Consider the following 22,362-nt stretch of genomic DNA (forward strand, 5'->3'; position numbering starts at 1 on the left):
GGGCATATACCTTGATTTAATTTGAATAAATACCTAAGAATGGCCAGTTTATATGGTAAGTGCATGTGTAATCTTTAGAAAGTATTATACTCTTCTAAAGTTGTACTGTTTTATACTCTCATCAACTTTGTAGGGATTTTTACATATCACCTCGTCACCAACATTTGGGTCAATGTCAGTCTTTCTTTGGTACCAGCAGCTGAACCCTGGGGCACAACCACTGAGCCACATCCCCAGCCTTTTTTATATTTTATTTAGATACAGGGTCTTGCTGAGTTGCTTAAGGCTTAGGACCTTGTTACGTTGCTGAAGCTGGATTGAACTCTCCATCCTCCTGCCTCAGCCTTATGAGCTGTTAGGATTACAGGCATGGGCCACCATGACCAGCTATCCAATTGTAGTTCTCATAATGATGAGCATGTTCATGTACTTGTCACTTGTGTATCTTTTATGAAAGGTCTGTTAAGTTCAGTTTATTATGTGTTTTGTTTGCTTAACAGACTGTGCTTTTTGTGCTGTATATAAGAAATCTTTGATTAACCTAAGGTCACAAAGAGTAAAATTTTTCTTTAAATTCTTCTGAAATTTTTAGATTTTACTATGAATTGTTTGGATCTTTTTTGAACAATTTTTTGTATATGACATGAGGTATGGATCTAAATTTTATACTTGTACATATATTTTCTGTATTGTTCCAGTAACATTTTGTTGATGAAAATATCCTTTTTCCTCTGGATTGCCTTTGTGTGTTTATTGAATTTTATATTGTTATGGGGCGCAAATTAAGAACAGACTGATCATCACTGAGAAGTCCAAATTTGAGAGTCTTTATTAAGCTGGCCAGCTGACTGTCTCACACAATGCCCTAAAAAAATGGCTATTGGGAGAACAGCCCCGACCACAGGGTTGTAAGGGTTTTTATACCAAAAATCACATCAATCATAAGTATCTGTTGCTATGATTTAAAATTACAAACTAACATCATGAGATCATCAACAGAGGGGGAAGTGGGTCAAACTGACCCTTACCTAGGTACAAACTAAAGAATGGTTGCTACATACTAACATCATGAGATCATCGACAGAGGGGGAAGTGGGTCAGACTGACCCTTACCTAGGTACAAACTAAAGAATGGTTGCTAACATCCACACAATTACCATTTACATGGTACATTGGTTACTACATAGGAGTTGCCATTGTATATTATTAAACATGTCATGCTAAGTAACTGATGATGGGTGCAGAGGCGGGGTGTTCCCATGGGAGAAGCTTATCTCCTACATAACATGGAGTCTCAGCAAAATGGAGTCTGTTTAGTCATTTCCCTTAGAGTCTGGCCTGTAACATTCTCATGGAATCAGATTTGTCAGCCCATCACATATATAATCATTGATTATGTCTGTGGGCCCATTTTCTGATTTGAAATTTCATTTCATTGATTTGCTTTTTTGTCTTTTTGTTCTAGTTTAACATTTATAACTGGAGGTTTCAAAAACTTTCCTAGTAATAGAATACTAGACTGAAAATAAGTAAAGGGCAACTTGAAATGTATTGTCAGCTACCTTGATCTAGAATATCTAAGGTTTTTTCAAGACTCACACACAGGTCATTCCCCAGGGTAAGACATATTCTCGAGCATAACACAAGTCCTAATTTAAAAGAAATAATAAAATAATTGTTTTACAATTTTAATGAAATTAAGTTTGCTGACAACAGTGAAATTAAATTATAAATCAATAGCAGAAAGAAGTGGGAATGTAAGTAGTATATTTGTAAATTACTCAGATCAAGGAAGACTTCACAATAGGTTAGTAAATAGTTTGAACTGAATGAAAATGAGCACACATCAAAAATCATGAGATGTATCTAAACAATACTTTCTGGAGATGCAGTATGTTAATAAGAAAAGAGTTATCTTGATTCATTCATCTTAAGTTTCCATGTAGGAAAGAAAAATAGAGAAGAATCTATGAAATAAAAAATTCTTTGAAATGTAAGCCAAACTGAGTTAGATGGGCCATGAAATAAAACAAAGACAAAAATTACCAAAATCAGGTATGAAGAAATGTTCCTAACCTACAGATATTAGAAGTATTAGAAGGAAATTTGATAAATTTATACAACAATTTGGGCAAATCTTTTCAAGACCAAAATAGTCTCAAAAAGAAATGATAGCTTAAGAATACAAAGAGAATCCTGGGCCCAGATGACTTGACTTCTGAATGTTTTGAAACATAAGGAAGCATTATTATATTCTATACAAACCCTCATGGAAAATAAACAAAGTAATAGCAAACTGAATCCAGGAACATACTCAAATGTTTATATTCCTTTATCAAGTTGAGGTTATTCCAGGAATACAAGGATGGTCTTCATCCATAAATCAATTAATACAATATGTGGTATTAGTAAAAAGATAATATTTTTTAAAAACTGAATCATTTAAAGAAACAAAAGAGCAAAATTCAAAACTGTTCAAGATAAAATTCTAGACATGAAGATAAGGCATGTGCAAAAAAGTTATCACATGGAGAATTTTTATAGTTTTAATCTTTTCTTGTATGTCTTTCTCATTTCTAATCATTTTTTGCCTGTGTTGTTAAGACAGCCCCCCATTTTTTCTTGTACATATTGATACCTGGTTATTCTAGCACCATTTATATAAAAGATTATCTTTCCCCATTTTATTCTCTTGCCACCTTTGCCCCCCACCCCCCGAAAAGCATATAAGTACATATAGGTCTCCCTTTTTTCATCTTATCATTGTTTTATGTATTGATCCAATGCCACATCATCTTGATTATTCTCTTTGTTTTTTATTTTTAGTACTAGGGATTGAACCTCTGTTCTACACACCCAGTCAGTTATTTATTTATTTATTTATTTAGACTGAGAGTATTGATAAATTGCTGAGACTGGCCTCAAATTTACAGTTCTACCTCAGCCTCAAGAGTCACTGGGCTTTTAGGCATGTGCCACCATGCCTTGCTTTTCTTTAACAGTATATCTTGAAATTTGATAAATAGTATTCTTTGTTATTTTCCAAATCATTTTAGATCTTTTTGTTTCTTTACATTTCCATGTACGTTTTAGAATCATTGCAGCAATCTTTTAAGGCAACTTTCTGGGATTTTTTATTGTGATTGCCTTGAATCTGTAGAGCAGTTTGTAGAGAAGTGCCATCTTAATATTGGCAAGTTTTTCAATCCATTAAGCAAGTTATATTTATTTTTACTTGGATTTTCTTTAATTTCTCTGGGCAATGTTTTATAGTTCTTTTGTTGTTGTTGTTGCTGTTGTTCTAATTAGTTGTATATGACAGTAGAATGCATTTTGACACATCATACATGAATGGAGTATTGTTTCTCATTCTTTGTACATGATGTACAATCACACTGGTCGTGTTGTCATATATACACACAGGGTAATAATGACCAATTCATTCTGCTCTCCTTCCTACCCCCATAGTCCCTCCCCTCCCTTCACTCTCCTCTGCCTAATCCAAAGTACCTCTATTCTTCCCTAGCCCCCACCCCTTATTGTGAATTAGCCTCTGCATATCAGAGAAAACAATTCGGCCTTTGCCTTTTTTTAGAATTGGCTTGTTTCACTTAACTTGATATTCTTCATTTCTATTCATTCACCTGAAAATGCCATCATTTCATTCTTCAGGATTGAATAATATTCCATTATGTATATTTACCACATTTTTTTTATCCATTTGTTGAAGGACACCTAGGTTGGTTCCATAGTTTAACTATTGAGAGTTGAGCTGCTATAAACATTGATGTGGCCACATCACTGTAGTATGCTTATTTTAAGTCCTTTGGGTATAAACTGAGGAGTTGGGATAGCTGGGTCAAATGGTGGTTCCATTTCAAGTTTCCGGGGGAATCTCCATGCTGCTTTCCATAATGGTTGCACCAATTTGCAGTCCTACCAGCAATGTACCTTTCCCTCCACATCCTCACCAACTTTTATTGTTGCTTGAATTCTTGATAATTTCCATTCTGGCTAGAATGAGATGAAATCTTAGGTTTGATTTTTTTTCTCTAATTGCTAGAGATGATGAACATATTTTCATCTGTTTGTTGATTGATTGTATTTCTTCTGTGAAATGTATGTTTATTTCCTTAGCCCATTTATTGATTGGGTTATTTGGTTTTTTGGTGTTAAGTTTTTTGAGTTCTTTATATGTCCTAGAGATTAATGTTCTGAGATGCGGGTCGTTAGATTTTTTTCTCATTCTGTAGGCTCTCTCTTCACATTATTGATTGTTTCCTTTGCTGAGAAGAAGCAGTTTAGTTTGATACCATTCCATTTATTGATTCTTGATTTCATTTCTTATACTTTTAGGAGTTTTGTTAAGGAAGTCAGGTCCTAAGTTGACATCATGAGGATTTGGGCCTATTTTTCTTCTATTAGGTGGGGGTCTCTGTTCTAGTACCTAAGTCTTCGATTCACTTTGAGTTAGGTTTCATGCAGGGTGAGAGTTAGGTATTTAACTTCATTTTACTACATATGAATTTCCAGTTTTTCCAGCACCATTTATTGAAAAGGCTATCTTTTCTCCAATGAATGTTTCTGGCACCTTTTTCTCTTTAGAGATAACTGTATTTATGTGGGTTTGTCTCTGTGTCTTCTGTTCTGTACCATTGGTCTACATGTCTGTTTTGGTGCCATTGCCATGCCATTTTTGTTACTATGGCTCTGTACTATAGTTTAAGGTCTGGTATTTTGATGCCTTCTGATTCACTCTTCTTGCTAAGGATTGCTTTAGCTATTCTGGGTCTCATTTTCCAAATGAATTTCCTGATTGCTTTTTCTAGTTCTATGGAGAATGTCATTGGGATTTTAGTAGGAATTGCATTAAATCTGTATAATACTTTTGGTAGTATGGCCATTTTGACAGTATTAATTCTGCCTGTCCAGATGCATGGAAGATCTTTCCATCTTCTAAAGTCTAAAGTCTTTCTTTAGTGTTCTGTAGTTTTCATTGTAGAGGTCTTTAACCTCTTGTTAGATTGATTTCCCAAGTATTTTTATTTTTTGAGGCTATTATGAACAGAGTAGTTTTCTTAATTTCTCTTTCAGTAGATTGATCACTGATACATAGGAACATGCTTGATTTATGGGTGTTGGTTTTATATCCTGCTACTTTGCTTAATTCATTTATTAATTTAGAAGTTTTCTGGTGGAATTTTTTGAATCTTCTAAATATAGAATCACGTCATCAGCAACTAGATGTGTTTCAGTTCTTCTTTCTCTATTCATATCCCTTTAATTTCTTTCTTCTAATTGCTCTGGCTAAAGTTTCGAGGATGATGTTAAATAGAAGTAGTGAAAGAGGGCATCCTTGTCTTGTTCCCATAGAGTAAATGCTTTCATTTTTCTCCATTTAGAATGAGGTTGGCTTTGACTTTAGTATATATACTTTTCATAATGTTGAGGTATGTCTACTATCCCTAGTTTTTCTAGTGTTTTGAATATTAAAGGGTGTTGTATTTTGTCAAATGCTTTTTCTCCATCTATTGAGGTGATCATATGATTTTTGTCTAAGTCTGTTGATGTGATGAATTATGTTTATTGATTTCCATATGTTGAACCAACCTTGCATCCCTGGGATGAACCCCACTTGATTGTGGTACATTATCTTTTTAGAGAATTTTTGCATCTATGTTCATCAGGGATATTGGTCTGAAGTTTTCTTTCCTTGATGTATCTTGTTTTATAGTTTTTTGGTTTGTTGTTTTGTGGGGGTTTTGTATTATTTTGATAATTTATCTTTTAGCTATTATCTATGATGGAATTTAAAATTATTTTTTAAATAATTTGTTGGTAATATACAATAAAATGATTTTTCTTCTCTGATATTGAGCTTGTATCCCTCCTTCTTGCTAAATTCTCTTATTTCTGGTATCTTATGAACTCTTATTTTATATACAGCCATACTGTCTGTGAAGTATTTATTCTGCTTCTCATTTGTAAACTGTAGTTCCTGAAGCTCAAGAAGTAAATGGAGAATTTTTCTTTTTGTACCATTTGATAAATTCAGTAAGAATGATAGAATAATAAAAAGCTATTTCAGTAGCCTAACACTTTGTATGTAAGTACGAATCAAAAATGAATGCTAAAACTGATGAAAGATTAAGAGGAACTTCTGTAATGGGTAGATCAAGTTGGCACTGACTGAAGCTGCTCACCAATTTTAACATTGCTAAAAGAGTGAAACAGGCAAACCTTATGTGTTTGCACATGTGACATGCTATAATATTCTAGAAAATCTTTTTTTATATATTCTCATTCATATCTATCTCTACTTTCTTGAATATATTGAGCCTACTTAAAAAGGACTGTTTTAATATCCTTACCTATTGACATTTTCTGGGTCTGTTTTTATTGGTTATTGGACTATAGTTTCCTGTTTCTTGCCTCCCCTCCCCTTTTTATGAGTATTGGACATTGTGACTGTTTTATATCATTGATTTTGAGCTTTTGTTATATTTCTTTAGTTAGTATTGGGCTTTGTTTTAACATACAATTTAGCTAATTGTAATGCATTTGATTATTTTGAGCTTTTTAAATTTGAATAAATCCAGCATTACTTTATTATAGGACCAATATGTCATGTTACTAAGGAAATATATTGCGCCCCATGTGTTCTGCTTTGGCTCACACATTCACAGTACATAAGTCACCCAAAGATTCAAGGGAATCTTTCTAAAGAGATCTCCAAAGTGCATTCCCTTCCTCACACTCATACATGTTTGTTTTCTCTATTACTCTTCTTCCCTCCTTTCCCCTCTTTTCTTTTCCCCTTTCTTCCCTTTTTTCTGTCATACTCTCTCTTAGTAATTCAAAGCATCTTTCTCTCATCACCCACACCCCCATAACTCCTGTCTCTGCTGAGATTGTCAGGCTTTATTAGACTTCTCGTCTTGCATTGTGGCTGTAACACTTTTTTTTTTTTTAAGTAATTCATCTTTGTGCCTAGGTACATTTCTTTATATACATGAATGTTAATGTTTATTAAAGTTTTTAATATCTATTGTGTAAGGAATATTTTTATCAAACATTACAGAATTTTGATATCACTCCTTATTAAGTATGGTTCCCTTTTCATTCAGTATGTATTGACATGTTCAAAATTGAGATTAAGCAGGTATTGTCTAATTTTAGGGAATAGTAAAAGGCAGAAATTTAAAATTTCCATATAGAACTATATTGAGACCTGTTATATATGGGCAATTAAGAGCAAAGTGGTTTTGTGTGGGCCTTTTTTTTTTTTTTTAACTTTTTAAAGAAAATCTTATAAATTAAGAAAGAATCAATTTTTCAGTTATATCTCAGGGTTTTTTTGATGTTTGTTTTTTTCCTATATTGATATACTTTATTTATGACGTCTGCTAAAGAAATTGTTTTTCTGTTTTTATAGTTTTGGTAAGCAGTTTGGAGGAAAAAGAGGATGTGATTGTCTTGTATTAGAGCCTTCAGAAATGATTGTGGTAAGAACTTTAAAGAATGCTGAATTTTTTTTATATGTTTCAGTTTCAACTTCAAATGTAGTAGGCTTTAAACACTGCGGAAGGTTCCATTGCTATGACCTGCCAGAGATTTTAAGTAGCCTGAGAACCATGTACCAACTTTTTCTGATTTTTAAGAGAATATGAAACATGATACAGTTATATATAACATATTCCAAATTTGTTAATTTCTTTTACCCATTCTATCAGAAAGAAAATTAACGGTTTGGGGAAAGATACTATGACTTTTTTCAAATGTTATCTTCTTTCTCATTAAATTTAGTCAGTAAACTTTGAATATCCAAATAATGTGCCCTAAAGGGGTAGGGATAGAGGAAAGTTAAGTCTTACAAGCAGACACCAGAGGTGATCTGCATCTAAATATTTTGCTTTTTAATAATTCTGTTTATTTCCTCCTCTTCCCCCACCTTTTCCTCCTCATCCTCCTCTCCGTTCCCCCTTCATCTCCTCTTTTTTTTTTTTTATTAGAAGAATAAAGAACAACAGTTCACTTTTACATTGTTCTGAGATGCCCTTACTAGAAAATACCATGTGCTGAATGGATGCATTGTCATACTAGTATTTTGTGCAGATGATCATGTCTTCCAATTTGATTTGAACTTTTAAGAATTAAGGTTGATTTCTTAATGAATATCAGGGTTCAGAGCTAACCATTTTTCCATTTCATGATACTATAGTCAGATTAACATCTTCAAATAGTTTTCTCTTCTTCCAACTGGATCATAACCATAAGTGAACTGTCATTTAAGTTTTATAAAAACAACTGGAATTTAAGCTCCTAGTAAGCAAAAATTATGTCTTATTTAGTTTATATCTTCTGCAGTACAATAGTTTACTCTTTTCCTTGGTAGACATATTCTAAGACCACACCCCACCCTGAAAGGGATACCTGTAACAATGGATAGTACAAAACCTGTACATGTACCGAGTCTTTTCCTTTGCACACATACTGTTGATTAAGTTCAACTTAAAAATTAGGTAGAGTTTAACCAAAATAATAAAAATAGAACAATTATAAAGATGCAGTGTGTAAAAGTGATTGTGGTCTTTCTCAAAATTTCTGATACTATACTCACCTCACCCTTTTTTGTTGACTGTGTGTGACTGAAACTGTGGAAAGCAAAAAATTCACAAATTAGGGAGAAGAGAATGTTCTTCCTAACAAGATAATGCCAACTAACAAGTAGTGTGAAGGAATGATTAAGTTAAAATCCTTGATAAATGCCACAGAGTGGGTCACAGGGGGATGAGAAACAGAATACATTTGTAATCTCTGAGTATGACCCCACAAATCATTTATAAAGAGAAAAATTACCTCGTTTCTGGTGGGAATGTATAGCAAATACTACCATAACAGCAATTACTATTAACACCATCTTACGGGCACAAGCTGAAGTCATGCAACTGATGTGATGCACTGAGAAGAACAGAGTACCACCTCTGCCACATAGTCCTGCTAGCCCTGCTTACCTGAGTCTAATCATCAGAAAATATCAGATGAATGAAATTGAAAAACAGTCTACAAATTGGCCTATTCTTTAAATATCCCACTGTCAAGTTCTAAACTAAATGAGGGGGAAAAAATAACAAATACAACGTTTCATCTTGTGTTAAATCCTGGAGTGTGAAGGTCATAACAAATGCTATTGGCATAATTGATGAAATTTGAATATGAGCTGTGCCTTGTACATACCTATAATCCCAGCAACTACATGATAGATTAGTCATCTTAATCAGTCACATTATAAAGTCATTATTTTTAAAAGGCTGTAAATTTGTCATTTTCTTCAGCTCCATATCTAACATTCATTTTGTCACTGTTTTTGTTTATTTGGATGTGTCAATTTTTTTTTTCTTTTTCTCCTAGTGAATTTTGGTTTAGAGTCATGTTTAAAGTCTCTCCTCGAGACAAGATTATTTAACTTAAACCGTATTGCTTTATAGAATTCATTAGTTAATTATTTTAATTTAATTTTTAAATCTGGCTTCCTCTGGATAGTTGAAAGCAGTTCTATCCACTTAACTATCTTTCTCCCAAATTTTCCCTCCAATGTCAAATTTCCTAACAATGTAGAACTCTAAGAAGGATAAAAGAAATCTACACACAAACCACATTTACATCCTAACTGGAAGACAGAGGACTTGAAAATAGTCAAACTTGAAAATAATCATAATTCATACATAAGATTTCACAGATAGGCAATAGCTGGTATTAGCAAGGGCGTGGAGAAATTAGAGGCCTTATAACATTGATGGAAATGTACAAATGCTGCAGCCAAATTAGAACAGTTTGACTTTCATCAAAACAGTTAAAAATAATTACCATATGACCCATTAATTTTATTTCTATGTATATACTCAGTAGAACAGAAAACATGTGTCTGTATAAAATCTCGTAATCTAATATATACATTATTCATAATATTAGGAAAAAATAGCCCAGATGTCCATTACCTGGTTAAATTAATGAACAAAATGTCCTATCTTCATAGGAAAGAATGTTATTGTACCATAAAAAGTGTAGTGGGGACGGGCTCAGTGGCACATGACTATAATCCCGACAGCACAGGAGACTGAAGCAGGAGGATCATGAGTTCAAAGCCAGCCTCAGCAAAAGCAAGGTGCTAAGCAACTCAATGAGACCCTGTCTCTAAATAAAATACAAAATAGTGCTGGAGATGTGGTTCAGTGGTCCTGTGCTCCTGGTTCAATACCCACCCCACACCCCACACTACCACCACAACCACCAAAAAAAAAAAATAATAATAATGGAAGTGGGGCTGAGGCTTGTATCTCAGAGATAGAATGCTTACATAGCATGTTCAAGGCCCTGGGTTTGATCCCCCAGCATTGAAGGAAAAAGAAAAAAAAGTGAAGTATTGATACCTTCTGCAACATGGATGAAACTCAAAAATGTTAAATGAAAGAAGCTAAATAAAAAGGATGCCTGTTACCTGTTTCTGTTTATATGAAGTATACAGAATAAGGAAATTCATAAAGATTAATGATTAGTGGCTACTTGGGTTTGTGAAGAGAGGAATGGGAAAAGGATACAAATGGATGTAGGGTTTCTTCAAGGTGATGAAATGTGCCAAAACTAAATGGTAGCAATGGTTGTACAATTTTGTGAATATATCAAAAACCAATAACTCGTGCCCTCTTTTGAGGTGTGAATTTTATGATAATGTGAATTATGTATCAATTAAAAATTGTGTGAGACAAAAGCAGACAGGACAAAGAGCCTCAAAAAATATTAAACCAAAAAAGGTAAACACTAGAATGAAAATAAAGGTGTTCCTAAATACCAAAAAAAATTTTTTATAATCAAAGAGCAAAGAATACATATCTCATAGTATGATAAATATTGCAAATATACATAATTATAAAATGTTATTACAAGATTGAGACCCAAAATATTAGTTATAATAGTAAATGTGCATGGGCTTTATTTTTTTTTTAATGTTTTTTAGTTGTAGATAGACACAGTACCTTCACTCTATTATTTTTTTAACGTGTTGAGGATTGAACCCAGTGCCCCAAACATGCCAGGCACGTGCTCTACCAATGAACTACAATCCCAGCTACTTATTATTAAAAGAGAGATTTTCAATTTGAAGTCACAACATAGGACCCAACCATGTATTTTTTATAATAGATACTCTTAATGATTTGAGAAGTCTACAATAAAGCAGTGAATAGTGGTACAACTAAGCAGGTAAGAACCCGAGAGAAGTGTGGTAATTTTAATAGCATAAAATGTGGAATTTAAGCCAAAAGCATTAACTGTGGCACAGAATGATATTTTCAACATTAAAAGTCATAGTTTATAATGAAGATATAATACCTGAATATCTGTGCATCCAATTACGCAGAACCCTTCTCTGTAAAACAAAATCTATAGGGGATTCAATGAAATATAAACTACTAAGTAGGTGAATGTAATCCTCTGTTCTTGGTAGAAAATATAAATCAAGCAGACAAAAAAGTGCACATGGCACAGTTGTGAAAATTGGTCATATTGTTTCATGCACTAAAGAATAGGTTATTTCCTTTAAGTAAATATATTAACAGTTTGTGATTGTGCACAATGAAAGTCAAAATTATTACTAAATAATTAGTAATAATTACTACAAAAAGACCATTTTATGTGGAAATTCTAAAAACTTTTTTTGTCAAAGAACAAATACAACCTAAAATTACAGAACTTTGCAAAGTGATTACAATGAAAATGTGCCATATATCAAAATATATGGAATACATCTAAAACAGTCAGAGAAAAATGAATAGCACTAAACACTTATCAGTTCAAAATGAAAGAAATAAACTGATTATACTCCCAAAATTTTAAACATAAAAAGGACAGTCAAGTAAGCCAAAATAAAACACAAGAAATAATAAAAATAAAACCAGAAATAAGTGGAATAGAGAATAATAAAGACTAGATCTAATGAACCTAAGTCAAGGCTTTGTTTCAATCTAAATGCATAGTTTACAATTATTAGAGGGAGCTGGAGTGGTGATACATGCCTGTAATCCCAGCTACTTAGGCTGAGGCAGGAAGATCACAAATTCAAGGCTACCCTGAACAATGTCACGTGATCCTCTCAAAAGAAACAAAAAGTTCAGGGATGTAGCTCAGTGGTAGAGTTCTTACCTCATATTCAGGAGACCCTGGGTTTGATCTGCAGTACTGCCAAAAAAAGTTTAGCTGGGGCAGTAGCTCATTTGTTACCTAGTATATGGGAGACTCTGGGTTCCATCCCCATCTCTGCAAATAAATAAATGTAAAATAAAACATGCATGCATAAAGCAAAAATTGTCATTTGTAAAATGCAAATTAGTCAATCCTGCAGTTACAGTGGGAAATTTTAGTGTATGTCTGAAAACAGCTGAGAAAGCAAACATCAAGAATAAAAGATACTGAAAGTTTGGACCTGATCATTTACACTTTACTTAATAGATACATAGGGAACACTGCCTTGTCAGCAACAGAATACTTTTCAAGTGCTCTTGGAATATTGACCATATGATGAGACATTACCAAGTCCCCTAAAATTTCAAGATTTAAAACTTTTCAGTTTAGTTTTGAACATCATGAAATTCGATTTAAGAAATCAATTATAAAACATAACTAGAACAAAATTCAGCTTTTGAAATTCAGAAGTATCCTTTATATCCCTTGTCAAAGAAGAATCACTGGGAAAATTAGAAAATATTGTATCTGAATGGAGAGGATTTCCAAAATGTATACAATTCAGCTTAAGCATTTTTTGCTGTGCATTTGAGCCTTAATGTTGTAAGATGAAATGCGTTCAGTGAGTTAAATATCCATGTCAGGAAGTTAAAGAACAGCATACCACATAGAAATGGGAAGCCAACAAATAACAAAGATAAATATAAAAAATAAAAATCACTGTCATAAAAACAGACTTAAAATAGAGCGAATCATATAGAGTCAGCACTCCAACATAGTGGTACAGAAACTGACTTCCTTAACAAGACCCCTAAATCTCAAGAAATAAAACCAAGAATAGGGGCTGGGACTGTAGCTCAGTGGCAGAGTATTTGCCTAGCACGGGTGGGGCACTGGGTTCCATCCTTAGCACCACATAAATAAAGGCATGATATCCTTCTACAACTACAAAAAAAAAAAAAATATATATATATATATATATATATTTTATATAAACTGGTGGGATGGTATCAAGTTAAAAAGCCTCTTCGGCACAGAATGGGAGAAAATCTTTGCCAGCTATTCCTCTGACAGGGTATTAATATCCAGAATATATAAAGAACTCAAAAAACTTAACACCAAATAAACAGATAAACCAATCAATGAATGTGCAAGAAGAACTGAACAGTTTCTTGGAACAGAAATTGCAAATAGCTAACAGATACATGAGAAAATGTACCATACCTCTGACCATCATGTAAATGAAAATCAAAACTACACGGAGATTCCATCTCAGTCCTGTTAAAATGGCGATCAAGAACACAAATAACAAATACTAGTGAGGATGTGGAGGAAAAGATACCCTCACACATTATTGCAGGGACTGCAAATTAGTATAACCACTTTGGAAAGCAGTATGGAGATTCCTCAAAAAAAACAGGAATAGAACCACCATATGACCCAGGTATCCCTCTCCTCAGTATTTATCAAAAACCACTAAAATCAGCACACTGTAGTGATACAGGCACATCGGTCTTTATAGCAGTGCAGTTCACCAGAAAACCAAGTCATGGAACCAGCCCGGGTGCCCATCAGCAGACAAACGGATCAAGAAAATGTGGTATATATGCACCATGGAGTTTTACTCAGCCACAGAAAAGAATGAAATGATGACATTTGTCAGTAAATGGGTGGAACTGGAGAAGATACTGAGTGAAATGAGCCAGACTCAGAAAGTCAAGGTTCAAATGTTTTCTTCATATGTGGAAGCTAAGGCAAAGTAAGGGGGGAAAATGGGGTGGAGGGGTAGGGACAACTCCCAGAAAATAGAGGAAGGATCAGTAAGGTAGAAGAAGTAAATTGAGGGGGAGGAGAAAGGTAGAATGAATTTGACATAATTATGCTATGTACATGTATAAATGTACCACAGTGAGTTCCACCTTTATGTATTATCAATAAACCACAACTTAAAAAAAAAAAAAAAACAATAGAAGGAAGACCAGTAGAGTAGAGGAAGGGAGACTAGAAGGAGGGAAGAAGAGAGGGAAAGACTAGGCATTGGGAACTGAAATGGAGCAAATTAAATTCCATGCAAGTATGATTATGTCAGAATGAACCCACTATTAAGTATAACTACAATGCACTAATAAAAGCATTTAAATAGAAGCAACAAAGGCGGTGGAAGTTGGTTCTTCGAGAAAACTAATAAAATTGATAAGCCTCTGTGAAACATAATCAGGAACAAAAAAGGCACAGAACTCATGATAGGAATGAGAAAGAGTGTATACACTACTGTAGATCCAGCAAACATGTTTAAAAGAAAAGATTTTTAAAAGGATACTATGAAAAACTTAAACCAACTAGTTTTGAAATTTGAGGTAGTCCAGCTCCTTAAAATTTAAACACAATTTAACTAAAGCAGTCCACACATACAGGAAAATCTGCTTATACCATTATCTTTAAAAGAAAATAAATCTGATTATATACATTTCTATCAAAAAATTTAAACCCATATAGCATCACTGATGAATTTTTCCAAATATTTAAAGAAGAAATAATGTATAAAATAAAATAGAGAAACTTGACTAGTGAACCTCTTTTATGAGCCCAGTTTAATTTTGATCACAAAGCCCAACCAGGGCATTATGCAAAAGCAGCATTACAAAGTCAGTGTTTTCAGTGGGAGTATGTTGGGAAGGTTATAAGGAATCAAAAATAAATTTAAAAAATTAATAGGGGATCAAATCTCCAACTAGTATAAAACATCATAACTAATTTGAACTTACTCTTAAGAGTTGCAAGGTTTGAAAATCAATGTGATTTAGTACCTCAGTATAACTGAAAGTCAGATGATCATTTCTATAGATACAGAAAAGACATTTTAAAATATTCAAAACCATGATTTGAAAGGCTTCGAGCAAACCAGGAAGAGAAGGAATCTTCTGTAACCTTATTTATGTTATCTTCAGAAATCCAACAAAGACTGAAAACTTTCTCTCAGTGTTTGGTAATGTGTATAGAAGACTCACCAATACTATAACCAGTGACAAGAGAGTTCTATATGGTGTAAAAAATGGGAAAAAAGATTGAAAAAGAGAATATAAAACTATCATTTATAAATGACATGATTTGCATGTAGAAAATTCAAAAATGCGTAAATGTGAACTTTTGAAATTAATAGTTATTCGTGGATATTACTAGATTCTTGTTCACAGTCAAAAGTCAACTGTATTTCTATTTATAAGCACTAAAAGAAAATAGAATTTAGTAAATATACCTTTTATAAACATCAAAAGATCTGTGTACATCAGAATAAATGTAACAAAAATTATAGACTTCCACACAGGAAACCTCTAGAAAGAAAACCATAACATTTTTTAGATCTTCTTTAGATCTAAAATCAGTTAAGGGAATCAATATTTGTAAGATACAAATTCCTTAAAAATTCTTCTAAAATTCAGTGCAATCCCCAACAAAATCCCAGGAAGGTTTTTTTTTTTTTTTTTTTTTTTTTAAACATAAGGATCAGGAAACTAATCTATGATATATACATGTCCCCAAAATGAAGAATACATTTACAATAACAACATAAAAAATACCCAAGCACAGATTTAAAACTTAAAAAATAATAATAATAACTAGAAGAGGAAAGAAGAACAATTTAATGGAGCCATGTAAATCTTTTTATATAATTAAAAACAATTCAAAAAGGAGGAAAGTTTTAATACCACCAACAAAACAAAATTAATTTAATATAAAATTATGTAATTTGTGTTTATATGTTATGTATCCCATAAATAGATACAATTACTTTGTCAATTAAATAATAAAGTAAAAAAACAGGCTTTGTTAAGAGATGAATACTGACTGAGTGGTTGCAGCTCTGTTGCCAACCTCTAGCAGTAGTCATCTTCTCCACAGAGAACCTGTGAGTAAGAGATTTCATAATTGAATCCTCCCCACCATATTATAACTCACTTGAAATATATGTTAGTGGAACATAGCTTGAGCGATATTTTTTTGATCCTCAGCTACATTTTTTTACTTTGTGGGGGTAAGTTTGTCATCACATATGAAGGCTGACGGTGTTGTTTAACAATAGGACAAATCCTCGCTCCATGAACATGAAGAGAAGGAAACTTCTGTAACCTTATTTAAGTTATCTGCAGAAACCCAACAAAGACAGAAAATTTTCTCTCAGTGATTGGTAATGTGTATAGAGGAATCACCAATACTAAAACCAGTGGCAAGAACCTTCTGTATGGTGTATTTAAGCAAGGGGGAAAAAATGTCAGAAAGCAAGGAAAGAGCAGGAAAAAAAGATGTATTCTTTGGGGATATCAACTCTTATGATCAAGGTTGATATAGAAGTGATCTTCTCATATTATGGCAAAATTGTGGGTTGCTCTTTTGAGGGCATTGCCTTCTCTTAGCATGTTAATGAGAGATGTCCTTGCAGTTGTAGAAGAAGAGAACAGCAGAAGGATTGCGAACCAGGTTCTAGATACTGAATGGCTGAAGAGCCAAAAGTGAAGTGGGGAAAAGCAATGTGACATGATTTGATAGAAGAGTTGTATGTCTCCTCTCATTTTGGAATATGACTTTCAACAGGATTATGATGAGAGGATGTACAGTTACCCAACAAGTGTTCCTCCTCCTCCTGTTGCTTGGACTATATTGATTTCTAAACACTAGTTATGGGAAACACATCATAAAAAGGCAAATAGGCTTCAGTTATAAAAGTGGATACCAGGGATCTTCTTCCAAGTCTGGAAAGTTGAAAGAAAATGATCTTCAATTCATTAAGAAGGAGCAGACACAGATTTTAAAACAACAGCAAAAGCAAACAAAGAACAACAACAAAAAAAGTGGATTCCCTACTGGAAAGCCTAGAAATTTTTTGAAAAGGAGCAACCAAGAAAGGGAAATGAAGAGTAAATCAAAAGAGGAGCAGAGTGGCAGCACCTTGAAGAAAGAGATTAATATGAAGCTACCTACTGGATGGTGATAATGAAGATGGGATTACCAGCTTGAGTTGATCATGGTGATGAAATAGAAGCTAAAGAAGCAGAGAATGACTCTAAAGCATGTAGTGGGGTTTAGAAATCTGTTCCATTCCTTCTTTACCTAGGCACTAGTCTTAAGATCAAAATTTCACCAGATCCTCTTCCCTGCTGTCTTCAATACATGCTCACTATTTTCTGCATCCTTGTATTTTCCATGTTTGTTAATTTTTTTTTTTTTTTTTTGAGGGGGTGCTGGGGATCGAACCCAGGGCCTTGTGCTTACAAGGCAAGCACTCTACCGACTGAGCTATCTCCCCAGCCCCCATGTTTGTTAATTTATATTGTCCTGCACCTTGTCTCATTTTTGCTTCCTTTGATGTTTAGGTTTGTTAAGTCTTATCCTATCATGTAGGATTTTTAGTAATTACCTAAATAAATAAATAAAATATATTAGACCATAGTAGACTTTTTTTAAGTACTTACAAAAAATGTATTATTCTTAGGACTGTTTACATTACAAAAGCTTAAAAGCAGTGATGACCAAGTACTTACAACTGTTCCTAGTATATATGGAGCCCAAGTTATGGTGAATAGGCACCATTCTACCACTAAATGGATATAGACCTCCAGGAATCATTTACTTATAATAGGTGTAGAGTAGGCGATGTCTTAGAGTGATTTTTGTTTTTTAATTGCAAGGAAATAGCAGACATTATTGGTATTCTGTCAAAAGTTCATAGTAACCTAAAGAGGTTAACTTCAGTATCAAAAAATAATTCTAGGACTGTGGTTATGGCTCCATGGTAGAGCAGTTGTCTACCATGTGTGAGGCATATATAAATAAGTAAAATAAAACCACATATAAATAAGTAAAATAAAGGTCCATTGACAACTAAAAAAAAAAAAAATTAGTAAAGAAAATAAATATTGCTAAGAGTTATAGGAAAGGATTCTGACATTTATTTTAAAAAAAACTTTTCTGCATTTTTTACAGAGAATTATACCTGAATCTTTTTATCTTTTAGTATAATAATTTAATACACTTTTATGACAAACTACCCTTACATTCCCCATAAAAACTTAGCCTTAGATACTTATCTTTTTTCTACATTATGGGCCCAACTGGATAATTGAGTTTAGGATTCTTGTTGCTTAGTGATATATTAATCTGTTATTTTAATTTCTCATATTTTTTATCATATTTTCTGTATCAGGATTCTGTGTGCCTTCATACTTAAGAGTCTTCCCTCTTTTTCTGCACTTTAAGATTGGTTTTTAATCTGGAAAGGCATTCATGTTTATTGTGATTGCTAATAGATTTGGATTTACTTTGCTACATTATTACTATCTTTGTTATTTATTTTTACCTTGTATTGCTTTTGTTCTTTTTTATAGTAAATTATTTTTTCCCTCCTGTCTTCTTCACCATACTATCTTAGAAATAGGGTGTAGGTTTTTCTTTTAATACTACTTCTGGCTATTTTTAAATGCCTACTTAAAAAATAACTGAAATCAATAAGTAACCAATTTATAAGACTTTAATGTTAGTATCCAGATATAATTTCTGTTGTCCAGTATTTTAGCTTTATTTCACAAATTTTGCCTTATGTTATTTTATTCAGTAATTAGTTCCTCATAATTATATATTTAGCATTTTACTTTTAATTCTTATTGTCAAGACCTTACTTATGGGAACACTCATGTTTTAAGTATACCTTTTGACTTTTCTTTAGTGAACCTCTTTTGTGTGTAAACATCTCAATTGGCATATTATTGTTCTATATATTTTTTTTGTCTGAAATTTTTGGTTTGCTGATTGTTGGAGGTTTTGCTGTGGATACAAATTTAGGAGAAATAATTTTTCTCAATACAATTAATATATTCCACTATTTTCTGGCATCCATTTTTTGCTCTTTTTGTTTTTGTTTTTTTTGTTTGTTTTGATATTTTGGTACCAGGGATTGAACCCTGGGGCACTTAACCATAGAAACCTTCCCTGGCCCTTTTTTGTATTTTATTTAGAGACAGGGTCTCGCTGAGTTGCTTAGGGCCTTGGTAAGTTGCTGAGGCTGAACTTGTGATCCTCTGCCTTAGCCTCCCAAATTGCTGGAGTTACAAGTGTGCACCACAATGCCTAGCCTGCCTGTTTATTTCTTGAAGAACTTATACATATTTCTCTTCGAATTTCACATATTTGAAAATAAATGGGGACTTAATGTAATGTGCATTTTGGCAAATCCCCTAGGTGTTAAATGAACAAAGGTGAATATAATACAGTTCTTGCCTTGGAGAACTTGTTACATTGTTAGTGAGGTGTTGTTTTTTTTTTTTTTTTTTTTTGTGGTGCTGGGGATGGAACCCAGGGCCTTGTGCTTGCAAGGCAAGCACTCTACCAACTGAGCTATATCCCCAGCCCCAAGGTTTTCTTAAATAATTATAATGGGTATGCTTAGTGCTGTAGAGGGAGAAATACTGTCCTAGAGTAGAGACCAGATTGTTTAAAATGGGTAATGAATAACAACATTTAGCAGATCAACAAGTAGGCAGAAAAGGAATAGGATCTTAGGCAGAAGTAATAGCAGCATTTGTAAAGGAATAAAAGCAATGGGGAGCAGATACCATTTATAAGAAGTCTAGATGTGAATAGACTAAGCCAGTCAAGGTCTGAAGAGAGGAATGTTTTTTGTGGTTGTCAAAGAAATGGCAATTGAGATATATCTTAAATGATTGGTAGTGTTCAGTTGATGGCACTACCAGAGGGAAATAACCTAAGTTAGGTTACTTAGGAGAGAATATACGCTATTTATATGGAGAGGCACATGAATAGTCACATTGACTTAGCTAGTACTTATTCTTAAATTCCCTGTATCTCCACAAACTGAGTAAAACCTGAAACAGAATTGAGTAGACTCAACTCTGAGAAATCACTGGGAAATTTTGCTTATCTCATTAAAGTTTTTATATGAGTGTATTTTTTAAGGGAAGAAAGATAAGAGAACAACTTTTCCAAGGTTGTTATATACCTCATAAGGTGATAAGAGCATAGGCGGGAGCATGCCTCCATTTGAATATCAAATGTAAGAATTTAAAGTTAAAGTTTAAATTTAAAGTTTATTTGGTAAACATTAGCACCCCATTAAAGCATTTTAAAACAGCAGACCTGACATAATGATAAGTTATCCAGGTGATAATTTATCTGACTGTGAAGGATAGGATTGGAGAATCCCAGCAGTAATATCACCTATTGGGGATATTCAGAACTGAAGTGACACGAATAAGAGATGGTGGTAGTGGAAATGAAAGAATGGGATTATGAGGAGCTTGTACAAAAAGAATTGACAATTTGAAAAGTGATTGGACCTAAGATTTGGAAGATGAGCAGGGAAGCTGGGAATGTTAATTAGATGGCATTTTGGTGCCTAGAACATATAATATTAGCAGAGGTATGGCATTAACAGGAAAAGTAGTTGTAGGAGAAAAGTGAATTTATCATTTGTTATATATTGAATCTGAGGTTAATTGTAAGGTATATCTTAGACCATATCAATATACCCTTTGTAAATATAGTTCATTTTTTTAAAATTATGCTTTGGTCTGTGATTGGACAAGCAGTGCATTCTTGCATCAACCAAACAAGCTTTGGAAATAGACCTTTATGCCCACTCACCTTTAATAAGTATCACTTTTGTGAGCCTGGAAAGTCATTAATCTTTGGGGGTTTTGTTTGTCTGTAAACTAGAAGTGATAATATCTGAACTAGATGGTGTTTAATACACCTCCCCCGCACACATGCACATAGTGTACGTGCTGGCTTATTTTAAATTCTAGATAAATGTTAGGGTTTTTTTGTTTTTGTTTTTGTTTTTCCCCTAGCTCCCTTTTTCTCTCCCTTTTTTGCTTCCTCCCTCTCTCTGTACTTGGGATTGAAACCAGAGATGTTCTACCATTGAGCTATGTCCCAGCCCTTTTTTTTGCTTTTTATATTGAGACAGGTTCTTACTGAGTTGCCAATGCTGTCCACAAATTTGCCATTCTCCTGACTGGGCCTCTTGAATAACTGAAATTACAGACCTGTACCACCATCCTCCTTTCTTAAAAGATGCCAGCCTTACTTTTAGCTGTAGTCATGTATTAAATTAAACACCAAGAATAATGAGTAGTGTGTTTTTGTTTTTACTTTTTAGCATTTCACTGTAAATCATAGCCATGATTGTTTGCTAAGTAAAATATATGTATAACCAGGCCATTTGTAATTAGACTGACTTAGAAGTTATAATTATTGAACCTGTAGGTGTAGTTAACAGCCTTCATTTCTGGTAAGTGACTTTATTTAAGAGGATATATGTTTATGTGCATAAGAGACTATTTCCTGGAAGGAAACTGTGGTCTCTTTATAACATTGTCTTTAATCTTTTTGAACTCATGAGCTTTGTCCTATACACATTGTTTTTTTGAGGCAGTTTCTTGCCAGAAATAAATGAAGATTCCTTATGAGCCTGATGAGACTCCATAGACTGTCAGTAACATGGAAAAATTGGCTATTTAGTCAGGAATATGAACATGTTTTTCAGGTAGAGAATTCCAAAGATAACGAAGATAGTTTTCTACAAAGAGAAATTCCTGCCAGACAGTCTCGACGAAGGTTTCGGAAAATAAACTACAGAGGAGAACGCCAAACCATAACTGATGATGTGGATGTTAACAGCTATCTTGCTGTGAGTATATTTGGAAATGTTTCCTGAATTTTCTTTAATTTTCACATGCAGTATTTAATTTCAAAATATTTTTGGTGATATCAACACTTTGGTCTCTACATGTAAATAAAATTTGGGACAGGCAAATACGAAGTATTTTTTAAAATACGAAGTACTCTCACCTGTGGGAATTTTGTTTTTTATTTTGCCTTTATTTAAATATTGTAGAAGAAATGTTACTTTTTTGACATATTTGTGAATTTTCTTCCTTTTTGTTTCTTGAATGTGGTATAGATAGATCAGAGTCCTATTTGAAAACTCAGGTATAGAATGGGGAGGGTTTTTGTTCTTTCTTTTTTTTTTACATGCTATAAGACATCCTTCCCTTAAAAAGTGAGTCAAATATACATAACATGTACTAGTGCAGAAATAATGCAAGTATTGAA

At 33.3% G+C, this 22,362-nt stretch overlaps 1 protein-coding gene across 9 annotated transcripts in view; it reads left to right on the forward strand.

Moving 5' to 3' along the window:
• Positions 1-22,362, forward strand: part of Rapgef6 (Rap guanine nucleotide exchange factor 6) — a 212,625-nt gene that overhangs the window by 76,623 nt on the left and 113,640 nt on the right. For all 9 annotated transcript variants that reach the window (XM_047556030.1, XM_047556031.1, XM_047556033.1 and 6 more), the window contains exons 5-6: positions 7,436-7,505; positions 21,794-21,937. In XM_047556030.1, the coding sequence (XP_047411986.1) occupies positions 7,436-7,505; positions 21,794-21,937 (214 nt within the window). The remainder of the gene's footprint in view (positions 1-7,435; positions 7,506-21,793; positions 21,938-22,362) is intronic.

This window comes from Sciurus carolinensis, chromosome 6 (assembly GCF_902686445.1).
Source record: "Sciurus carolinensis chromosome 6, mSciCar1.2, whole genome shotgun sequence".
Classification (NCBI taxonomy): domain Eukaryota; kingdom Metazoa; phylum Chordata; class Mammalia; order Rodentia; family Sciuridae; genus Sciurus; species Sciurus carolinensis.